General features: G+C 39.6%; 1 protein-coding gene across 14 annotated transcripts in view; it reads right to left on the reverse strand.

Moving 5' to 3' along the window:
• The window catches only part of PDE10A (phosphodiesterase 10A), a 297734-nt gene that overhangs the window by 47395 nt on the left and 230846 nt on the right, over nucleotides 1–19493 (reverse strand). For 13 of the 14 annotated variants that reach the window (XR_010413848.1, XR_010413847.1, XM_045865868.3 and 10 more), the window contains 5 exons: nucleotides 14994–15136; nucleotides 12284–12376; nucleotides 9260–9446; nucleotides 2879–3021; nucleotides 924–1007 (listed from right to left, as the gene is read on the reverse strand). Coding sequence is in view for 12 of the 14 variants with exons in the window: in XM_045865868.3 (XP_045721824.1) it covers nucleotides 924–1007; nucleotides 2879–3021; nucleotides 9260–9446; nucleotides 12284–12376; nucleotides 14994–15136 (650 nt within the window). In the remaining 2 variants the exon portion in view is untranslated. The remainder of the gene's footprint in view (nucleotides 1–923; nucleotides 1008–2878; nucleotides 3022–9259; nucleotides 9447–12283; nucleotides 12377–14993; nucleotides 15137–19493) is intronic. The other variant, XM_064598343.1, reaches the window with a different exon arrangement.

A 19493-nucleotide genomic window follows, 5' to 3' on the forward strand; every position in this document is an offset into this window, starting at 1 on the left:
TGAAATACCAAGGTGATGAGAGCTCATAAAACTTCTAAAGATATATAACCTTTTTTTCCCCCACTAAAAATTTTCAAATGTCCTTGAAATACAAGGTATGTCATTTTAAGAGTTCCAACTGGTAAAACTCTCAACTGACATCTAAGAAATAAGTGGAGTTAATTATCCTGTGTATATCCTTTCAAAAGAGCGATTTATAAAAGTCACGGAAAGAAGTAAGAGAAGACACAGAATTCAATAGCAAAGGAACGACAATTTAATTTCAGAGCAATTAAGAGCCCTATAAGCCATTTAATGATTAAATGAGTGAAAAAGAGAAAAAGAAAACCACTCCTTGCATTTTCAGTATGTATGCTGAAGCTGTAAAAGGTTAAGTGGGAAGTCCTAAAAGGCCCCTAGGGCAGGCCACGGGAGAGGGGAAGGACCCGCAGGGGAAGGGAGCCACAGTGGAGTTGCTAGGAAGGCACTCGGCGCAGAATTAGGAGACCTGTTTCCTTCACAGCTGTCCTAACAGAAACATAATGTAGGCTGAAAGCTGATGCTAAATTCAGTGCATGTTTTCCAAAACACACTTTCAAACAGTATGTAATTATGTGGAGCAGTAACCCCTGCCTCTTCCCATTACACAGCCTAAGGTAATTTTCACTTGTGTTTTTACCATCACTTGGTAGACACGTGGCTGTTCGCCAAGGGACAGCCACCCTGGCGAAGAGCTCGGCAGGCTGGAAAGGAAATCCAAGAAGGCTATCAATCTGTCTAATAATCTCAGCCTTTTTTTATTTAAATATTTGGAAAAAAATTATTTATATATGGCATATTTTCAGATAATTATCAACCAAGGAAGTGACAAGGCATTTAGGCAGGGGGAAGAAGAGGTCGTATCACTCAACAGCTTCAGAAGGAAGTTTTTAGGTCATTCATACCAGGATGTCCCACAGGACCGATGGACCATGTAGACAAAGATTCCAGGCCACATGTTTTCAAAAGGACCAATGTCAAAGTGGAATCTGAAATGAAAAGAACACGAGGTTGATTAATAAATATAATCAGGATAAACATAAAAACAAATAAAGTCATTTAACTTTTTGTCGATTAAGAAACTAAAATAACACTGGGAGTTCAGCCATCCCTTTCCCTGTCTTCTCAGTCACATCTTTGTTGTATTTAAATGTTTCCAGGAGGAAATTCCACACATTCCCTTAGGAACTCAGCCCAATATTTAAGTCATTGCTTAATTTTCTATTAAACAATCTGTAAAAAATGATGTTGCGGTTGTTATCAGAGCAATAAGAGTACAAAATAATTTTATTACAAATACTACACATTTTACACAACTCATAGACCGGGGCACCGGGGGGGGGGGGGGGGAGACACAGAATCTCCTATTTAAGTCCAGAGGAAAAACTTCATAGAGACAAACATCCAAAATTATTACCTATTTTTCATTTGCTAATTTAATTACTAACATTTAACCCAAATAAACACAATGGTAAAATATGAAAAGAATCCATGTTCCTCTAGTTATACTTCTGACACCAAATGTGTGAGTTTTCCACACCAAGCAATTCTCCAACCCTCTGCAGACACCAACTGATGTCCTACAGTTCAATTTACTTCTGACACTACCTGCAGCCAGTGCAGACCACACAGGTTAAGGGCTCAGTCTCACGAGACTGCTCCCCCCGCCCCCCAACTTTAGATGCCAATTGCAAGTCCTGGCCACCCATGCTTCTGACCACGGGCTATAAATCAGAGGTTTCCACAAACCCCACCTCAGGGTTTATAATGCCCTGGAATAGCTCACAGAACTCAGGGAAACACTTTACTTACTATTGCCAGTTTATTATTAGGGATACAACTCAAGAGGCACATGGAAGCGATGCATAGGGCAGGCCATGTGGGAAGAAGGATTGAGGAGATCCCATGCCTCTGTAGGGTGCACCACCTTCCCAGCACTGAATATGTTCACCAACCTAAAAGCTCTCTGAACCCCTTGTTCAGGGTTTTTGGAGGTTCCACTGCATAGGAGCATTTGATTAAATCATTGGTCACTGGTGATTAACTCAACGCCCAGTCCCTGTCCCCTCCCAGGAGGTCTGAGGGTGGCTGAAAATTACAATCCCCAAACCACTTGGTTGGTTCCTTGGGCAACCAGCCCCCTTCCTCCTACAGTCCTTCAACAGCAAAAACTCAAGTGTGGTTGAAAGAGGTTCATGATGAATCAATCAGGAAACTCAAGGGTTTTAGGAGCTGTGAGCCAGAAACTAGCCACAAAGACCAAATACATATATTTCTTATTATATCACAATATGTACTATATATGAACCATTCAAAGATAAACTGAAGCAAAACAAAAAGTCATTTGAATAGGGCAGTACCAAGCCATTAGTGTTTAGGAGCGGTCTGCTGAAGGAGCCGGCAGAGACCCCTGCACAGAGACAGGGCAAGAGCACAGATGGGCAATCGCTGACCGACCCGTGGCTTCCAGGCCAGCTGCACTCATTATTACTAAATCCTAAAATTCAGTCTGTAAATTTAAGATTATATGGAAATGAAAACTTTCAGACCTCGGATATCCAATGCCATCTTCAGCATTTAGTGCCATATATATGGTGTAAAGCAGGCAGAAGACTAATGAGGAAAGCTAACACTGAACTCATTTCAAAGTGGCGTCGAGATTTTTTTTTCTAACAATAAAGAGATGTGGCCTTCCTGTCCATGATCTCTTATGAGATGTGGCGTCACCTGAGAAGGGACAATGGCAACAACGGAACCACACGTGTGATACGGTGTTTGCAATTCTACTTCGGTACCCATGTCACTTTAGGCTGAATCAAATGAAAAATCCGTTCCTGCAGAAACAGGACAAGATTCTCACAATTCAATTTCTTTGCAGAGGCGCACGGGGAGGTTGAAGTGCATGAGGCCCTGCCACTCCTCTGCCGTACAGATGCTATGGTAGGAAAGCTTCTCCATAGTCACCCGGTAAATGCACTCGGAATGACGGATTCGGTGATACATCTGGAAGGCAAATCCAAAAAAAAAAAGTAAAGCGAAATGAGTGTTTAAAGTAGTTACGTCACTGAGAATCAGAACTGGAACTGAAACCACTGCTGATCTACTAACTGCTCGTACCATGCATTTCATATACACCGAAGATTCCCCCACTTGTGCTGTCGAAGATACAAAACACTAAGTTTACAAAAAAATTGTATTTCCGTTTTAAAAGACTTATTAACTTCTGCACCCAGACACTGTCCCTGGGTCATGAGATTCCTTGGTATTTATCCACTGGTCCCTTCTTAGACAACCAGCCTCAAAAACCGTGAGAAATCAGCGTCTGCTGTTTCTAGGCCACGCGGTCTGTTCCTGCACCCAAACACACGGAGACAGACACTCCATCAGTCAGGAGTTAAGATTTTTTCCTATGTCTCCTTTTAAAAATATTTATTTTAATTCTTGGTGATGTCAAAGTCCTTTAGTCCAGGGAGTCTCAACAATGCTTGACCGTGAAGTCCACTATCAGTGAAAGAACTCTGGAGAGGCACGCCCAATAAATGTACAGTCCTTTAGCAATTACATGCACATGCACTGTGCAGATACACTGTTTACATTAAAACAGAAGTAGAAAAAGATAAAAATACAAAGTACTTCCTTTTAATATTTTATTACTGAGCAAGACTTTTTATTCTTATTAGACAATTACATATTTTATAATGAAAGAACTAATTAAATGTATGTTATCAATTGTCAAGTGTTTTCTTCAGTGATTTGTGAGATGGTGATGTTAAGGTCTGGGTTCACTTTGATTTATTTTAATACTTAAGAGATTTTCAGTTATACTATTTGAGAAAGATATGCCAAAAAGTATGTGGATCCAAACAGAATAAAGGACTAGCTGTCCTTAAACATCACACTTATATAAGGTTTTGTTCCCTAGCCACTAATATTTTTGGCTTAAAATCACAAAATTTTCCATTTCCCTTGATGCCAATCAGTTAATCCTGCAAATGAATTAGCTGCATCTTTATATATTATCCACCAGGTTCAAAACCAATGAAACTTAGTGAAACTCTTCATGGGGAAGATTTTAGTAAGTTAAAAGCTGCTTCATAAAGTAAAGTCATAAAAAAAATTCAATTTTAAAGGAAGAAAGAGGTAAAAGGGAATAAAGAACAATGGAACAAACAGAAAACAACAAGATGGTGGATTTATACTTAAACATAAAATGTGATAGTAGAAATATCCTGGTTAAAAAGCAAAGACTGCCAGACTGAATAAAAAAGGAAGACCCAGCTTATGCTGTTTACAAGAATCCTACTTCAAAAATAAAGACCTAAATAAGGTAAAATGATGGAAAGGATATACAATATAACACCAGTCAAAAGAAAGCTGAAGTGGCTTAATATCAGATATAATGTATTTCAGAGCAAAGACTATTATCGGGGATAAAGAAGGATTATTTCAAATGATAACGGGGTCCATACGTCAAGAGGACATAATGTTCTTAAACATCAGTTGGTTTTCAACAGGTGTGCAGAGGCAAGATGGTGGAGAAAGGACAGCAAATGTAACAAACTGTGCTGGACCAACTGGACACTCACATGCAAATAAATAAATGCAAGATGACCCTTACCTTTAACCATATACAAAAATGTACTCAAAATGGATCACAGACCTAAATGTAAAACCTAAACTTCTAGAAGAAAACATAGGAGAAAATCTTTGTGACCTTGGGTTAGGCAAATATGTCTTTGGTAAAATGCTAACAGCATGATCATAAAAAGGAAAAAAAAACCAAGTAAGTTGGACTTCTTCAAGATTAATAACTGCTCTTAGAAAGAAATTGTTGAGAATGACAGGACAAGCCAAACACTGGGAGCAAATATTTGCAAATAACTTATCGGATAAATGCCTCATAGCCACTCCATGTCTAGGTATTTACTCAATGGAAAGGAAAGCATACACCGTACAAAGACTTGTGCATAGATGCTCACTGCAGCTTTATTTGTAATAGCTAAAACCTAGAAATAACTCAAATGCCCATCAATAGGTGACTAAATCGTTTATAGTATATCCATTTGATGGAATATTCAGTAATAAAAAGGAATGAACTATTTATACATGCGATGCCATGGATGAATCTCAAAATAATAATGCTGAGTGAAAGAACCCAGACAAAAAGGAATACAGATTTTTATGATTCCATTTACATAAAATAATTCTAGAAAATGCAAAGTAATTTATTATGGTGACAAAAAGCAGATCAGTGGTTCCCTGACACTGGGGGTAAAGATGGGGAGGGTCATGAGGGCGGGCTTTGAGGGGCACCCAGAAACCCGTGACGCAGTGGATGCACCATGTCTTGATGGAGTGATGGCTTCCTTGGGCTGTGTGTACATGCACTTGTCAACACTCTGGACACACACAGTGTACCACGTATTCATAAACCCCAGGAAAGCTGCTGAGCCATGTTCTGCTCCCGGTCTCTGTAAAGGCCTGTGATAATGTGTATATGGGAGTCACATGATAACGGGACAGCGACAAGGAGAATACTCGCAGACCTGTTTTCCACGTGCACTCTTCAAGAACAGGACGGGTTTATTTGGAAAAGCAGCTGATTTCTTATTCAGTGTGAATGTCACTTGAGATTCCAAAGTCAGATTAAATACTGCTTATTTGAATATCTTCCAAATCATTAAATATTGATTGTACTTTGTCATCAGAAAAGATTGGCACACTTGGAATATTTTTTTGTGAAGGATGAAATGTGCAATAATGTATGAATTCAACCACCATTCCAAGTACTTTGTCACAAGCAGCAAATGCATGGACAGCACAATGGAAACAGGGGTCCGTTTCAAAGCTACCTTCGTAACTGTGAATCGTGTGGGCCAACTGGTATACAAGCCTCCTTCTCATACAGTTGAAGAACAACCTGGATCAGGTTAAAAATGTAAAGACAGAATTCCTGTTAACTTATTCATGACTTTTCAGGGGTGTTATTTTTCTTGTTTAAATTTGGGTTTAGTTTGGTATAAACATCGAATCATGTTTGCATCCAGGTTTTGTGATGCAACACTCAGAGGGTTAGAAGAGCTTTGGACCTGCGGAGCCAGATCCTCTAACGATACAGCCGAGTTAACTCGAGTGTCAACACTGACAGGGATGCATTCTTCAAGAAACACATGGAAACCTGTAAAGATTTTAAGAGGACCGATTTCTACCTCCTTAACTTTCACACATACTCTGACCTAAAAAATGACTTTTGTCCACCTCCCATTTCAGAATAACCCCTTCCTCAAATTGCTCTAATATAAAAACCTCTTGAAACAAAGGGAAATATAAAATATGGTATTAATGAGGTCTAATAGTGGTTTCTAAAGTTTTCATAAAATATTGAAGGTGGTGAAACTAAATAAATTTTCAGCTGATAGATCATTTAAAATAACTTTTGATGGTAGAGTTATCAGTACTTTTTGGCATCTTAGCTCAGGTGGAGTTTGAATTAAGAGAGATTGCTATAATAAAATTCTTTCTGCTATTTACTCATTAATGAAAGCAATTCTTAGGGCTTCCTCAAAACTTCCTCAATGAGTAGGAATAACACTGTTGCTGAATAGTGGGGATCCAGTTCCTCAATGTCAAAGAACAAAGTTCCAAAGATGGAAAGGAGATGGCCAGAAGGAGTTCTGCAGTGCGAGACGGGGGGTGTCTGTGTATCTCTCTGGGAGACAGAGAAGAGAATATGGCAGAGGCTTACGTACAAACTCTCTTCCAAAATAGTGAGAAAAAGATGGAAAGTGTTTCAGAGGAGAAATCTGGCAGACACAACCTTAACTAAGTGATGAAGCTAACATCACCAGTGAAAGGATGTGTGCCTGCTAATGGGACTCAATGGGAACACATAATTCCGCCGTATTCCTGTCAAAATTCTAACCTCAATATGATCATGCGGAAATACCAGACAGCCCAAATTAAGAAGCATTCTACAAAATAACTGGCCTATACGCTTCAAAAGTACTCAGGTCATGCAAGGCAAAGAGTAAAGAATGGTTCCAGATTAAAGGACACCAAAGAACTTCACAGTTTAGCTGAACAGTATCTGGTACCTGTTTGGGGCTGAATTGTGCGCCCTAAAATTCGTACGTTGAAACCTTAAAGCCCCAGTACCTACCTCAGAATGTGATATATTTGGACATCTGGCCTTCGAGGAAGTAATTAAGGTAAAATGAGGTCAACAGGGCGGGCCCACATTCAGTATGACAAGTGTCCTTACAAGAAAAGGAGCTTAGGACACAGACATGCGCAGAGGGAAGACCTTATGAGGACACAGGGAAACGAAGCCATCTACAGACCAAGGAGAGAAGCCTCAGACGAAACCAAACCCACTGACACCTTGGACTTCCAGCTGCCAGAACTGTGACAAAGTAACTTTCTGTTCTTTAGCACCCAGTCTGTGGGGCTGCCTGGGGCAGGTCTCACACACTAACACAGAACCAATGTGAATTTCCGGACTCTTCAGTTATGCAGCGGAGAGTAAGACGACGGATCTGTCTTTAGGAAATACAAGCTCAAGTATTTATTTAGGGGTTATGAGACATTTTGTCTAAAACCTACCCTCAAACAGGTCAGAGGAATATGACATCTATGAATCAGACAGAGAGAGAGAAGAAAGAAAGAATATCAAGGTAAAAATGGTAACGTATCAACACTGGGGAGCATGGGAATCTCTGTATTATTTTTGCAACTTTGCCTTCTGTCTGAAGTTGATTCAAAACAGAGAGTATAAAAAACTTACACTAAACTTAGTTTCATTCTAAAGTAGGTAAAATGTATGCACGGATATATTAACTGTTTTTTATTTTAAGCCACAGACATCACATTAGGATAAAATAGTTTCCAATAATTTGTATTTTTTTGATAATTTCTTATTAAAATTTCCTAGCATGGTTGTTTTGACCACATGCATCCTAATAATGACCTATAATACACTACCACAAGCCAAATTAATTTTCAACATTTATTATAGATGTTTTAGATTATCCTAATTAATAAAATACATTACAGGAGATCAAACTTTTGTGGGGTAACAGAAATACACATTCAGAGAGAGAAAAGAATGATACTGTAATTCCCAATCATAAGAGCCTGCTGGTGTATTCTTAAATGGACTAAACTGACTTCAAGTAGATCCCATCGGATACACTTAAAAATCGATGAAAATCAACATTCAGGATATATTAGAATTTACATTCTCTGCAACTTTTAAACTGAACAAATGTAAGCTGTCAGTATTTTTATTTATGAGAGAGAAATACAGCTACAGAAAATGTCTGAAGCAGAAAGTATCTGACAACTGCACTAATGTATTTCTGATGAACTGAGTAACAAGAAAGGTCCCCATGAGCGGGCACGTGGTGATGCAGCGGGAAGAGGGGGGTCTTCTCATGGAGCAGCACCAACCGAACTGCAAACCGTTACCCCTAGTCACCAGGGCATTACTTTTTGCCAATTTTGTTCCTAATCATCTCTCAGCTGTTTCCACTAGCTATGTGGTTGCTCTTATGGAACTTAAGGTTCTATTTCCAAAAAGGCCATTTTTCTACATTAGGAAGGTGTTAACTCCCATTTATGTTGGTTTAGCTTTGAAAAAAAAGTGAATAAAATTTTCCCTGACTTCAGAATACCAGTAGTATCACTAAAGGATTCCTAGAGTTGATAGAATCCTAGACGTTTTACCAACTATCTTAAAGTGAGACTTCCTAAGACCAATGGAACTGCACGGATTATGCAGTAACCAGGGCAGCCGTGCCGTGAGGGTCCAGTGAGCGGACAGCCAGAGCGCGTCCTGGGCGGCGTTCACACGGGACTCATCACTCTCTTTCGTACAAGACTCTCAAATGCACCATATGACAAACAATGACAGTGGAGGTCACATTTTCCTTACTCATTTCAGTAGACACCATGAGACAGAAACCTTCTGTTCAAACATTTTACCTTTAAATTAACCTCATTTTTCTTTTTAACAAATTCACACCTTGAAACAAAAGCTAAAATATTAGAAGATTTCCCCCCCCCAAGCATTTGAAGACATTTCCTAAAATATGTACAACCAGGAATCACTGTTTCTGGCGTATGAAGGAAATACTGAAAAAACAAAATAAAACAACAGAACCCACCCTTTCAACTGCTTTATTTAACCAGTTTTAAAGCGGATACCGAGGACTAAGGAAGCAGTCACAGAAGCAGCACTCACATTGGCACAGTGTAAGGCTAAAGCACAGAAGACGGCAAACATCTTGAAGTTGTTTTCGTCCGTTTTCGAGAAGGCACTGCCGCTTATCTTGTTCACCATCTGCACCACGCCGATCACGCTTCCCCGGCTCACGATGGGCATGCACAGGATATTCCGGGTGGTGTAGCCTGTGTACAGGTCCACTTCCCTGCGGCCACGTGCAGGAACACAGCAGCAACGCACAAACACAGGAGAAAACGGTCTATAGCTTCTATCATAAATCTCAACTGAGCTTTGCAATCTACACGCTTCTATTACAAATACTTGTAAGGGAACTGTTGAGCTTCTGAATTCAAGGACAATGTGACATGTCAAAGTGTTTCATTAAAATCTCGTCAAAAATATTCTAACCAATCTGTTCTTTTATTTGCAAGAGAGTTTTTCAGAACAGTCTCTTGGAGGCTTTTAGCTTATCCTTCGGTTTTATGTATCCACAGCATTATTAAGTAAACAGGGGCAAACTGAATGCAGAGGAAAAATATGATAAATTTGGTGAAGTAACATGTTCCTTTGAACTTGGTCATATGTTCTGAGATATGTAACTTGCAAATAAACAAACTTAAATAGGAATTATCACCTTGAGAATTTAGAGCAGGGGTCAGCACACGATAGCCTCTGGGCCAAACTAGCCCTCTCCTGTTTCGTAAACAGTTTTAATGGAAGACAAGGGCACCATTCTTGAATGGATTGTCGCCACCCTACAACACAGCTGAGGACTCGTGACAGAGACGTTACGGCCCCAAATACTTACTATCTGATCCTTAAAAGAAAATTCTGCTGACTCCTGATTTAGAGAAAATGTTTTTTGCAAACAGGACTCCGTTCCATAGACACAATCATGTACCTAAAGGCAGTTAGTGAGATGGTGGTCATTTGCGCCTGGCTTCTTGAACTGTTTTGAGATTCATCTCTCCTGTAGCAGGTATCAGTGGTTCAGCCCTTTTCACTGTGGAGTGGTATTCTGGAGTATGGACAGACCACAGTTTATTTATCCATTCACCAGTTAAGGCTATTATTGTTTTGTTAACAGCCAGTTTTTTGGCAATTGTGAATAATGCTGTTTTGAAGATCTGCATACAAATTTTTGTGCGGACAGATGTTATTTTTTTTTAATACAGGAGTGGGGCTGATTGAGTACAGTAAGTATATGCTTAACTTTACAAGAAACTGCACACCCTTTTTCCAAAGTGGTTCTACTGTTACACACTCCCATCGGCAAAGTATGTGATTCCAAGTTTCTCCACATCCTTGCCAACACTTGCTAATGCCTCTTTTAATTTTTTTTAAAGATTTATTTATCTATAGGGTGTGTGGGGGGGAGTGGCAGAGGGAGAGGGAGAGAGAGAATCCCAAGCAGACTCCACACTCAGTGAGGAGCCTGACGTGGGGCTTGATCCCATGACCCTGAGCCCACCCAGGTACCCTGCTAATGCCACTTTTTAAAAACCGTATCCATTCAAATTGTTGTGTAGTGAGATCTCATTGTCAAATTTCTGTTTCCCCCACATCAAACATCTGTTCGTGTGTTTAACGGCTATTCATGTATCTTCTGTGAATTGTCTATTAAAATTTTGGGTCCTATTTATTAAATTAGGTTATCTTATTATGTTGGAAGAGTTGTTTATATCCTCTGAATGTGAGTATTTTGTCAGATACATGTTTTGCAAATATTTTCTCACAATCTGTTGCTTGCCTTTTCATGTTCTTAAAAGTTGACCCATAAAATTTTTACATAACAGTTTTAAATAAGGATATATAAATATTTTCAATATTTAAGCACTAAAATAACAAGTTTGGTTTTTGGGAAAAAACCCTGAGATTTTCTGCATACTCCTGATTTACTGATAAGACGTATCAACTGGGATATAACTGTGTTTACAAACATGTTGCACATATTTGACACTAATCAAATTTCTGAAAAAACTTATTGTTTATGCTATTCAATTCCTCTTAAAGTAAACCAAATGTGTGAATTAACAGAACACTACTGTCAAAATATCTGAACTATTACTCCCAGTCACAGCATCAATCTTGAGACTTTCAATTTCTAGAGATTTATTTAAATCAGATTATATAATTTGGTTCCTAGTTCTCCAAAGAAACTCAAAACAAAACAAAAAATCTTTATAAGCCATCTAATATCCAACTTTAATAATATCCAGTAAAAACAGGGCGCCTGGGTGGCTCAGATGGTTAAGCGTCTGCCTTCGGCTCAGGTCATGATCTCAGGGTCCTGGGATCGAGTCCCGCATCGGGTTCCCTGCTCAGTGCAGAGCCTGCTTCTCCCTCTCCCTCTGCCACTCCCTCTGCTTGTGCTCTTCTGTCTATCTCTCTGTCAAATAAATAAATAAAATCTTTAAAAAAAAAAAATCCAGTAAAAACAGCAACTTACGGAGTTCCCACTTTGTATCAGGGAAAGTTGTCAGATCTCTTACGAGTATTTTCTCTAATCTTACCAAAACAAAAACAAACAAAACAAAAAGCACCCTATAAAACAGGCATTACTATACCATTTTAAAGATGAGGAGACCAGAAGCTCAGTGAGATTAAATAACTCACTCCAGGTCACTCTAGAACTAATAAGTGACGGAACTGAATTCACAAGGAGGTACTTTCATCAGTAGGTGTTACTGCCTTGTAGGGTACGGTCTGATGGAGAACACGCCCAGGACAGAATGATTAACACCATAATGAGAACAAAAGCAGCCTTGCAAACTTTAACTCTTCCTGTATAGATGCTTTTATAACACTTTAATGTCCTATAAGCTGGATATCATTAATAACCAAAATAACTATCATTTTACAAGTATCTGGAAACACTGGGTACTGGTAACAGAGTTGGTTCAAATAAAGTGTAGCACAGAGCCCAGGATGAAGGTGCTCACCGCACTGGCATGTGGGTGGGGAGCCGGGGGCTCCAGCACAGAGGCTCCAGCCAGATGGGACATGAGGGAGAGACTGACAGGGGCCTAAATGGTTTCTTACCTGTTAAAGCGTGGGTCTGCATAGGCATCTGGAATGTTCAGGACTTCCCCTGTTCTTGCTACCTGACCAGCAATTCCTTTCTCGATGGAAAATCTGTAGACATAAAAGAGAGGGACATGCCAATTAAAACACAGATGTTATAAAATAACTTGAAACATTTCATTACCACTAAGTAGTAAAGAAAAGAGCATTGTTTTGTTTTAAATACTTGCATTAATTTTACATTTACATATTCGAAATCCTATTACTATATAACAGTAAAGGTAAAGCAGAGAAACACTGCACGGTAATCACTAGAGAAGCTTGGTTTAAGATATAATCCACAATATATTAAGCTATACTGGATTACAAATTGAAATTGAGAAATTAACTAGCACTCTCCTCTACTGACCAATAATAATCCTTTATATTTGCAAAGTACCTTATAATTTACAAGATGCTTCAACATAAATTCTTTAATTTTCTTCCTTCCTTCCCTCCTTCCTTCCTTCCTTCCTTCCCTCCTTCCTTCCTTCCTTCCTTCCCTCCTTCCTTCCTTCTTTCCTTCCTTCCCTCCTTCCTTCCTTCCTTCCTTCCTTCCTTCCTTCCTTCCTTCCTTCCTTCCTTCCTTCCTTTTTCCTTGCCCAACATGGGGCTTGAACTCACAACCCTGAGATCAAGAGTCCCATGCTCTAACGACTAACCCAGACAGGCTCCCCTCAACATAAATTTTCTTAATTAATTCTCACTGTGGTGGGAACAGAAGCCCATAAGGGTTCAGTAACCTACCAACATTCCTAAAAAGTTAGTGGCACAATAAAAACAAGGAAGCAGGTCTACACTAGTGTATTTTCCACCACACATATAACCAAACTTACAGGGTATATTTGATTTGAGATACTAGGAAGGACTGGGACTTTAAGGCTTTTGCAACACAAGCACTATATAAAAATAACACAATTCACAACTTCTAGTATCTTTGCTTCTCTAACTTGTTGAATTTAAAACCAGTCAAAATACAAGCATTATTTGATTATACTTACTTATGTTTTGGTATCTAATATCAACACTTCCTTTTATAAATATATCCTCATTTTGTAAACAGTTTTCTCATTATAATATCATCATAGTACATGCACTCATTACAAAATTTTAAGAAAGAGGTCTACAGTCCACAATATCTACAGATTTCAATAGCTTGAAAATAATTTCCATAATATTACATTTTCAACATTATAGGAAGTAACTATTATTGAAGTAAAGCTCAACCTTAAGGGAAAAACCAAAAGACAGTTGACACAAAAGAGAATTAACTATCTTAAAAGGCCAAAAAGTGAACCCAACATTGCATAAAAAGCAAGCTTGTTTCATCCTGGTTTTCTTGTGCTTTGAACAACATTAACAGAACAAATTAGACTGCTGTAAGCAAAGAGTATCAGAATCCATTTCTTGATTTATGCTTAATTTTCTGGGTTTGCTGTCTCTGGTCAGGAGATAATTAAGAGGCAGGCCCTCACATAAATAGCTGACATCACTGGTCAATTGAGGAAGCTGCAGCCAACCACATTCCCCTCATTGTTTCTCCCACTGTTGTGCTTGTCAACACAAACTTCAAGTTATTGTCTCCAAAATGAGATCAATACCAGCACTGGTAAGAAACACTTGAACTTTCAGCAAGAGAAATTACTTTACCTAAATGACTATATCCAGACTGATTTACCGAGGTCTAAAAAACAAACCAAGAATAAAACAAGTAAAAATAAAAAATCTAAATAGTGCTTCTAATTTGGAGTTCTGTGAGTGTGGGATATAGGATCCATCACCCTAGGGCTCCGTGGCGGGCAGAATGGGGAGTGCTCCATGGCAGGCAGTGGTGAGGCCTGGCTCGGGGCCTCACTCCTGTTTCTTGCACATCTGCTTATCTCTTGTATGTGACAGGCCACTGAAGAGCAATTCGTAATTAATAAGGAACAGTGTTTTACTATAATGTTGTAACTACCAAAGGACTTCATATTATTATGTGTAAAAATAGTTAAACAAGATACATAAGCAAAAGGGATGCAAATGTCTAAAAAAAAAGTCAATTTTTGAATGTTAAGCTTGATTCTTAAGTTTGGTGACAGTGCTCCTTGTAGATGTTCAGACTGCGATATGACTGAGCGAGCGAGTCTCTACCAGTCAAACTCCACTCTGTTCTTTTAAGTGACAGGAGCTGCCATTTGAAGAATAAAGAAGGCTTTAGTTTCTAGTTGCAACAGAAGTGTGCTATGTGACTGATTAAACCAACTGGGCAGTTACAGAATAATGTGCCTAAGTCATTACATACACCAGCTCAACGTCCACTGCGGTCTTCCCGTAGTACGGGAAGGGGCAGGGGCAGTAGTTTTTAGGCATGCCCTGCTTCTGGGCAGAGGACAGCCTGCAGACTCCCAGCGGGCTATACCTTTACCTACCTGGGGCACTAGTAAGGTTTCCCGACATGATTTCCAAAAGGACCGCCTCCGGAAGACTGCATTTCCAGGAGGGACGCCAAAGCCTCCCAGGCGCGCTTTCGCCGGCACTGCAATGTCATTCCCAGAAGTACTACCTTCAGGAGGCGGGTCCTGGTGGGAATGATATCACAGTATGACAAGGACTGTCAGCACACCTGCGAATAGGCACAGGAGAGTGGGTAACAGGACATCTGCACAGCGGCAGTCACAGCGTATGGACATTCTACTTCCAGCTGTACCTTATTTCTTTGGTCTTCTTGAAGATAGGTTTTCCTTCCTTTTCCTCTCCAATATCAAAAAGGTCTGAATATAACTCCTTGTTCTTATGGTCTACCTGGAAAAGTGCACAACGATCGGCATTCACCAGATTTTTTGCATATATCTAAAGACAAACAATAAAACGAGAGTAAGCCAATGAGAAATTCAGAGTTTAAAGGCAAACTTTACCAGAAATAAATATAAATTTCAGCTGATCTATACTCTGTGTGGAAAACTGGCACTGAAACTCAACAAACAGAGGTATACGAATACAAACACTGCACGTCCCTGTTAACACGGTGACGTTGGCAGACACCGCTGCTCTGCGCAGGTGCCCCGGGCTGGGTGCTGAAACATGGCAGGACCATCCTGGGGGCCGGAGAGCAGCTGCTGGCCTCCCTCCCTCCGAGCCCTGTTGCACCCCGGCCTCGCTTCCAGGACCTCCAGGCTTCGACCCTCACGCCCGGTACCAGCCCTGTCAGCTCTAAGGCCGCAGTGCATTCTGACTGGCTGGCATTTGAGATATAGCAGTCGTGAAAAAATATGAAATACAACTTCTAACGAGGTTCATATTTACATTTGTTGCATTTTACTTGCTGCGTTAATAATAACGTGCAACAATCATCGAGTGTCTACTGTATGTGCCAACTCTCACACTTTTTTGAGTCTTCCTTCACTTAATCCCCACAATCACAATATTAAGTCAGGGAATATTTTTATCTCCACCGTACATGTTAGGATAATTGAGGCACAGAGGTAACTAGACTTGTCCACTATCACATGGCTAGTAAATGGCAGATAGGGTATTTGAACTCATACTAGTCATTTTCATGGCCCATGCTCTTAAAACAAGTATGCCTTTTCATTTCTAATTGGAAAACTGTGTATTCATTTGTCATTCACTTGTTCATCAATTTCCTTCCACAATTATTTCTTTAACGCCTAAAATATCCCACTGTCCTTTGTGGGTTCAGACCACAGTTACGGTTCAATTAGCATATTTACCTGGATTAAGAATTCTGGCAACTTCAACCCTCCAGATTTTAGACATAAAATTATTCTCCAGAGAAAAGAGCTGATTCTCAGAGAAAAACAGCCGTCACAGTCTATGCAAGAGGGACATGGGCCACCTTGTGGCCAGAGGAAAATATAAAATCTCATGTAAAACTACAGATTTAATGAAAAGAAATCAGCACAGTTTAGGTACCCTGGTTCATCCTCATAGTTTATACTTGTCTTTATAAACTGTACTCACTCACTCAAAAAATACTGGCTATGCCGGGGACTGAGTACATTGGGTATTATCAGTACGATAACTTACAATTTGTCTCTTTCCATTATCCCATGAATTCTGTGACACAAGAAACTGCTTCTTTTTCTCCCCACAATATTCCAAAAACCCAGCACAATACCTAGAGTAGAGGTCAGCTAACTAAAATCCATCTGCCAAATCTAGTCCATTGTCTGTTTTTATAAATAAAGTTTTATTGGGAAAGAACTATGTTCATTCCTTTATGTATTGTTTAAGGATGCTACAATGGCAGAGTTGAGTGACTGCAATAGAGTACGGCCCATGAAGCATAAAACTTTACTATTCAACCCTTAACAAAAAACATCCGCCAACCCTTTAGAACATATAAGATCTCCATAACCTAAGAACCCTCAATAAATATTTGAGGAAGGATGAATGACATAAAGTTAGGGAGACAGTAATGGCAAACAGAAGAATCACCCATCTATTCTGCAAACTCATGGGATCTTGAATTGTTAAATAATAATAATGATCCTACACTATTAGAGATTACATTATGAAGCGGAATTTGCATCCCTATCGCCTAGGTCATGTTAATTGCTTAACACTTTGGCACATATTTATATTAATATTTATAAACATCTGAATGGAATGGACAATTTTCTAGAAAACGGAAATGTATTGAGAAGGAGTTGAAAAATCTGAAGACAACTGTACAACTGTCAAGGAATTATCCCCATAAAAGGTCTCAGGCTCAAATGATTTCAAATATGAATTATTTAAGAATCTTCAAATAAATTCGCATCCCATTTACAGTGTTCTATGTTCAGAAAGAACAAAACTTTTTCAGTTATTTTTAGAACCCTTGCTAAACTACTGATACTGAAAATTGACAAAGATACTATAAAAAAAGAAAATCACAAACCAATTTACCTTGGAAACAGAAGAAAACTCATAAATAAAAATTTTCAGCAAATCAAACTTAGGAATAAATTAACATATTACAATATTTAAAAATTATACTTTATTCAGAACTGTTCAGCATCATAAACTCTATTATTTCATAATATAATAAAACAAAGGAAAACAAATCACACAATTACCTTCATGGTTGTCAAAAATGCATGTGATGCAATTCAGCAATCATTCATGATAAAAACTTTAGTAAAATGGAATAGAAGGACATATGTACATGTGTATATATACCCATATCGAAGCCCCTACAATGTCTGGCTTTGAACACCAACAGGGCTTATACCCAGTAGACCTAGCGGGCTCCCATGCAGACTTACTTGCCCAGAGACCAGCACAAAGCAGCAGGTGGAAAAGCTCCTAGAATGTATGTGAAGGAGATTCACTTACTAATTTTAAATTGTCTGCCAGATGGGCAGGAGCCTTTTGGGACACAAAAGTGCTGGTGGGTGCCATTTTTTCACTCCCCTATTACCTTGACAGCACTGGTGGGCCACACTCTGGCCCCGCGCTCTCCCATGGCCCTGTCAAAGCTGGTGGGTGCACCCCAGCCCAGTGCTCTCCCTCAGCCTCGCTAAAGCTGGCAGGGTGTAGGAAGTCTGTTCAGGGGATGCCCCTTGATCATCTGGCTGGGGAGGCTGGCAGAGGCGGGGAGCTTGCGTTCCTGGGTCCTATAGGATTGTGACAACCGGACAGACCGTTCTTGGCAGGCTACTACCCTAGGGCACTACACAGACAGCAGACTGAAACACACCCTTAGTCTTCCTGTGAAGAAGGCCTATTTACTTGTCCTGGCACCTCAACCTGAGGAGCAGACTTAGGTTTGCCACACATCAAGAGACTACGGAGGCGCCATCTGGGAAAGCAGGGTGGGGACGCCATCTTTGTGCTCTCCCTTGGTCTTGCTACAGCTTGCCAGTTCCTCTCAGAAAGGAGCTGATATACTTGTCTGGAGCCCTGATTTTTACAATTGTCACCAATTTTTACAGATCACCTGGTCTGGAGGCCAGCAGGGTTCACGACTGTGGTCCCACAGGACTGTATATATCTGCATACTTCAAAAGCTGGTGCCTGACACTCTTGGTTCCAATCAGCCAGAAACCAGGTGCTGACTGAAATCTTTCCCTGTGCAACACTATTAGGTCTTGACACACCCTCAACAACGGGGACCTATCAGAATAAATCAGCCTCCTCAGATAACCACAAAGGTTTGAAAGACAACCAAGCACTAGGGCAAGTTGAATGATAAGGTTCACTGCCTGCACCAGGTCACTCCTTCAAGACTGGGAGAGGCAGCTGTTTCACCTAATATATAGAAACAAACACAGAGAGTCAAGCAAAATGAAGAAAACAGAGGATATGTTCCAAACAAAGGAACAAGATAAAACCTCAGGAAGAACAACTAGTGAAATGGAGATAAGTAACTTACCTGATAGAATCCAAAGTAATGGTCATAAAGATGCTCACTGAACATGGGAGAAGGACAGATGAACACAGTTGAGAACTGACATCCTAATCAATGATAAAGAGCTGAAAGGTTTTCCTCTAAGATCAGGAATAAGACAAGGATACGCACTCTCACTACTTCTGTTCAACACAGTATTGAAAGTTCTAGCCAGAGCAGTGAGGCAAGAAAAAGAAATAAAAGGCATTCAAATTTGATAAAAAGAAGTAAAACTGACATGCTTTTACATATAAAAAGCCCTAAAATCTCCACCAATAAACTATTAGAATTAATGAACAAATTCAGTAAAAAGTTGCAGGGTACAAAATGAACATACAAAAATCTGTTGCATTTCTTCCTTTTTTTTTTTTTTTTAAAGATTTATTTAATTGGCAGGGGGGATGGGCAAAAGGGAGAGGATCTTTAAGCAGACTCCCTGCTGAGTGTGGAGCCCAATGCTTCTGGGCTTGATCTCATGACCCATGAAATTATGACCTGAGCTGAAACCAAAAGTCAGATGCTCAATCCGACTGAGCCACCTAGGTGCCCCCTGTTGCATTTCTATATACCAACAACGAATTATCATAAAGATAAATTAAGAAAACAACCCCATTTACTATTACATCAAAAGAATAAAATACCTAGGAATAAATTTAATCAAGGAAGTGAAAGACCTGTACACTGAAAATTTTAAGACACTGATGAAAAAACTGAAGACACAAATAAATGGAAAGATACTCCATGCTCATGGATTAGAAGAATTAATATTGTTAAAATGTCCATATTACCCAAAGCAATCTACAGATCTGATGC

Source organism: Mirounga angustirostris, unplaced genomic scaffold (genome assembly GCF_029215605.1).
Source record: "Mirounga angustirostris isolate CCGP_5_RB_7025 unplaced genomic scaffold, mMirAng1.0.hap1 SCAF_8, whole genome shotgun sequence".
Classification (NCBI taxonomy): domain Eukaryota; kingdom Metazoa; phylum Chordata; class Mammalia; order Carnivora; family Phocidae; genus Mirounga; species Mirounga angustirostris.